Source organism: Coturnix japonica, chromosome 1, assembly GCF_001577835.2.
Source record: "Coturnix japonica isolate 7356 chromosome 1, Coturnix japonica 2.1, whole genome shotgun sequence".
In the NCBI taxonomy this organism is placed as follows: domain Eukaryota; kingdom Metazoa; phylum Chordata; class Aves; order Galliformes; family Phasianidae; genus Coturnix; species Coturnix japonica.
Genome location: NC_029516.1, coordinates 104,367,059 through 104,371,128, shown reverse-complemented (window position 1 = coordinate 104,371,128; position 4,070 = coordinate 104,367,059). Strand labels below are relative to the sequence as shown.

General features: G+C 45.7%; 1 protein-coding gene across 1 annotated transcript; it reads right to left on the bottom strand.

Moving 5' to 3' along the window:
- Positions 1–968: 968 nt before the first annotated feature.
- On the bottom strand, positions 969–3,273 carry NR0B1 (nuclear receptor subfamily 0 group B member 1). The gene is made up of 2 exons (XM_015885190.2): positions 2,424–3,273; positions 969–1,500 (listed from the first exon to the last, which is right to left on the bottom strand). Exons 1-2 carry the CDS (start codon positions 2,968–2,970, stop codon positions 1,256–1,258), a joined length of 792 nt encoding a protein of 263 aa, XP_015740676.1. The 5' UTR covers positions 2,971–3,273; the 3' UTR covers positions 969–1,255.
- Between the last annotated feature and the right edge of the window lie 797 nt (positions 3,274–4,070).

The window sequence follows — 4,070 nt, the reverse complement described above, 5'->3', positions numbered from 1 at the left end:
CAAAAGAAAGCTTTTTCCTCTCTCCCTTACACACCTCCTATTACGAATAATGACTACCTCAACCATACTAGTTTTTAAACACACATCTTAATGTTAGTGGCTTATCCATAGATAGTGGCTACTGTCTTCTGTTTCGAGAAAACTTTTTACTTACACTTTTATTCTCCCCATTTTGTCTATTTTTTAAATCAATTTTCCTTAGGGGAAGAAGCCAGGAAAAAAACAAACAAACAAAAAAAAAAAAAACAACCACATAAGCTCAGCTTTTAATGTTGACATCTTCATGTTAGCTGACAAATTCTGACATACCAGTAGCACACCATGATTCAACATAATTTTCAATCTCTATGGGAGTAAGTACTCTGAAGAAACTAGCTATCAAAATCCTAGCTAGGAAATAAGAAGATGAAAACCAAATGAAAACCAAAGTGTGGAATATACATCCATAGTTCCCCTGGCCCTGCCTCACTGTTTGATTTTTTTTGGCTATTTTTAGAGTTGTTTTGTTGTTTGGTTGCTTTTTGTTTGGGGGAGTGAAGTTATCTTGTTTTTTTTGGCACCCAACGTGTGCTGAATGGAATGTTTTACCACAAGTATCAGTTACCCAACTAAGCCTCATGAAGTTATCATTAAAACTCAAAATATTCACACACACACAAAAAAAAAAAAAAAAAAAAAAAAAAAAAAAAAAAAAAAAAAAACAAACACTTTTTAAAATTATTATTATTTTTCTTTAAATACTCCTCATATTTCAGTTCTGTTAAAGTCAATTGAAATAGCTCACCAACTCTTCAGAGCCAGTACTGGAAATATGAGCAGATATTGTGATCACAATACCTGGTATCCCAGCACCACTAAAACAAGTCAAGCAAATGGCTTGTTCGTTCCCATTTCTGCATGATAGCTATGGTTAAAATGTAAACCTTGACTAGCTTTTAATTTTGAAAACACAGGCATTACCTCAAAAGTACAACGTAGTATGTATGATCTTTATTCATAGACATGGTAAAAGAATAGCCAGTTGACTTTGGATATGAACACTCTTCGCAACTTTAAATTTTAATCTGATGACCGTAATCTTAATGAAAAAACACCGTGTTTAATAAAAACTCCAGAACTTAAAGACTATTTTATTATTGAATACAAAAATACTATCTATGTAAAAACAATAAGTTAGTTTATTTACAGTACTTTACACTATTCTTCTCTTAAGAGTTCCTTTGCATTGGATTTATTTGCATTACTTTACACACCTTTATAATTTTGCACAAAGCATTTCCAAAAGCATGTCATCCATGTTCACTGATCCAATGATGGGCCTGAAGAACAGTTCAGCAATCACATTAGCGTTAATAGATTGTAACAAAGACAGAACAACATTCAGCTTGGCAAATCTGGCTTGGTCACCTCTGTGAATGAGTCTAACATGTTCATTTAGAGCTTCTTGTGCTTCCCTCTGCAGTCCTTCAATGTACTGTGTGCACTGCAGGCCAGGTAGATCTGAAGAGAGAAATACTGTTATTTTATTTACATACTCTTTGTCTATAACACAACTTTCTTCTTACAGAGTAGTAACTGCAGTATGCTAAGTAAGAGATCAGAGATAATGACACAAACTAAATGGCTTCTTGGTAAAAGAAGTCCTCTACCAATGTGCCAGACATTACAGTACAGTTCAACATTTTATGCTGGTATTCTGGACAGTCAATATTCTTTTCTATTCAAACTTGAAATGCAGTATTTTACAACAGTCATATGAAAGTAGTAACATTAATTTAAATGGGAAAAAACTTCACCGATAACAAACTTTCACTGGAGAAAATGAAACCTAGAATCATAGAATGGTTTGGGTTGGAAAGGAACTCAAAGATCACCCAGTTCCAACCTCTCCTTTTCATATCTAAAATACTTTTGCAGAGACAAATGCAATCTGTAAACGGCAAAGATAAGAAAACAAACAACAATGTTGCTTTTGTTTACTCCTACAAAAGTATTCACGTGTATGATATCCTTTGACTGGTTTCTAAGGAGCTCCATATGACAAGCAGCAAGAAAGGTAAGTCCAGTACGTGAAAGTTTCCTGGTGAAAGATACTAGGGGTATTGAAGGGCTGAGAAAACAGATTTGGGCTTTTTCAGTCTGACAGCGGGAATGCAGAAGCGCTGAACACAGCTTTAAGGTGGCAGCGCCGTCATTTTAAATGCCATATACAACCGGCCAGCTGCCTTCCAGGATAAGGAACAGACAGGTCAGCCGCTCCCTATCTATCTATGTAGGAGGCTCCTGCTGTTTCTCCCCACCGAGTGCGTATCTCTCTGCGAGAGCTGCCAGCCGGACTCAGGGTCCCTCGCAGCCGGCTCTCTGGCCACACACCGCCGCTTAACCCGCCCTCGGGAGACCCCCGCAGCCCCTCCGCCACTCACCCGGGTTGAAGAGCACCGTCCCCTTGAGGTAGGCGTACTCCTTGGTGCTGATGTCCAGGTTCCAGCACTTAGCCAGGAAGCCCTTGATGGCCTGAATCTCGCCGGCCGTAGGTGGGTGCTGCCGGCCGGGAGCCGGGGCGTGCTCGCCTTGCCGCCGAGTGGTGAGGATCCGCTGCAGCATGCTGGGCTCCGCGCTCTCCACCGTCTCCAGGTGCACCCGCTCCTGCGCCAGCCCCAACACGAGCAGAGGCGCCCAGCAGCTGCGGACCAGCACCAGCTGCTCGTCCAGGGGCAGCTCCTGGAAGCAGGGCACGTTCTGAACGAATCGCAGCGTTTTCACCAGCACTGCCGAGGCCGCCTTGCAGGCCACCTGCGGGCTCTTCAGGGCCAGCCGCCTCTGCGAGCCGCACGAACAGCCGCGCCCCGCCTGCCCTCGCCGCTGCCCCGGCCCCTCGGCCGCCTGCTCGTGGCTCTTGAGGATGCTGTAGAGGATGCTGCCGTGCCGCCGGCCGTCCGCGCAGCAGTGGCAGCGCTCCACACACGCCATGGGGCCGCTCAGCCGCCCGGCCCGCCGGGAGACGAGCACTGCTCGCCCTCTGCCCGCCTTTTAACTTATTTATAGCCGGCGGCCGAGCGCGTGTGCCTGCGTGCCGGTGTGCGGTTCAAAGGGGGCAGACACTCTTCACTGGCTGGAAAAGAGAAAGAGGAGGGGAATAATAAAAAGAGAGAGCCCTCCTCCTCCTCCTTTCCTGACACGGCGGTGACTAGAGGGAGCCGCGGGCCCCGCCGCCAGACGCCGGCTGACAGGAGGCAGCGTATCCTGCCCGACACGAAATGGCGCCCGGCGGCCCCGGGCCTTGGGGCGGGGAGATGGGGGCACTGGGGCGGGGTCGTACCGTGGGTAAACAGCCGGCTGGGCACCGCTGTTGGTTCAGAGGACGTTTGTGGGTAGATATGCTGCGTCAGTGCTGTTGCGAGGAAGGGAGAGATGCCCCTGCTCAGCCAAGGAATGGGGCTCTTCAGGATGCCTTGGGGCTGGCACCCGTGTTCCATCCTATGGGTGAAACAATGTGGATCATCCATAAAGTTGTCCCCCGTGTGTTCTACCCTTCCTCTGCCCTTCAGTATATGGCCCATCTTTCTAATCTCACAATTAGATACGTTCCACCCATTTGCCTAAAGCATTTCCCTCAACTTACACCTCCGCTTTTCTGTGACCCATCTTGTCATGGTGCCATATGGACTCTAAAACGAGGAAACTACCATAGCAGGCCTTCATAGTTACCGAGATGGGACAGAAGAATAGTGGTTGCCCAGATTTGATACTGCTCTTGAATGAAAAGCACATTCGCTTTCTCAGCTGACTTATCTATCTAGAAGTGAGTGTAGCAGAGTGCAATACTCCCTACAGTAAGTGGAGGGTTACATCTTTGTGCCTCGTGGGCCAAAACAGAAACATTTTAAGTTTTATTTGAACTAGAAGAACCTTGGCACAGTTTTAGAGAAAGTAGCGAGTTGCAAGCAGCTTTCTGTACCTGCTCTGTCAATATTAATAACAAGGGATGTTTAAATCACTCTGGAAGTACTTCTTTCAGTAAAATAAGCAGGTTTTTTAAGCAGTACTGCTGAGTGCTTTGACTTCTTACA

What these genes read in the sequence shown, in the direction of transcription:
- NR0B1 (XM_015885190.2), bottom strand. Translation starts at nt 2,970, where the DNA reads ATGGCGTGTGTGGAGCGCTGCCACTGCTGCGCGGACGGCCGGCGGCAC. An exon ending in GACGGTGCTCTTCAACCCGG is followed by an intron (nt 1,501 to 2,423) that starts GTGAGTGGCGGA and finishes TTCTCTCTTCAG; the next exon opens with ATCTACCTGGCCTGCAGTGC.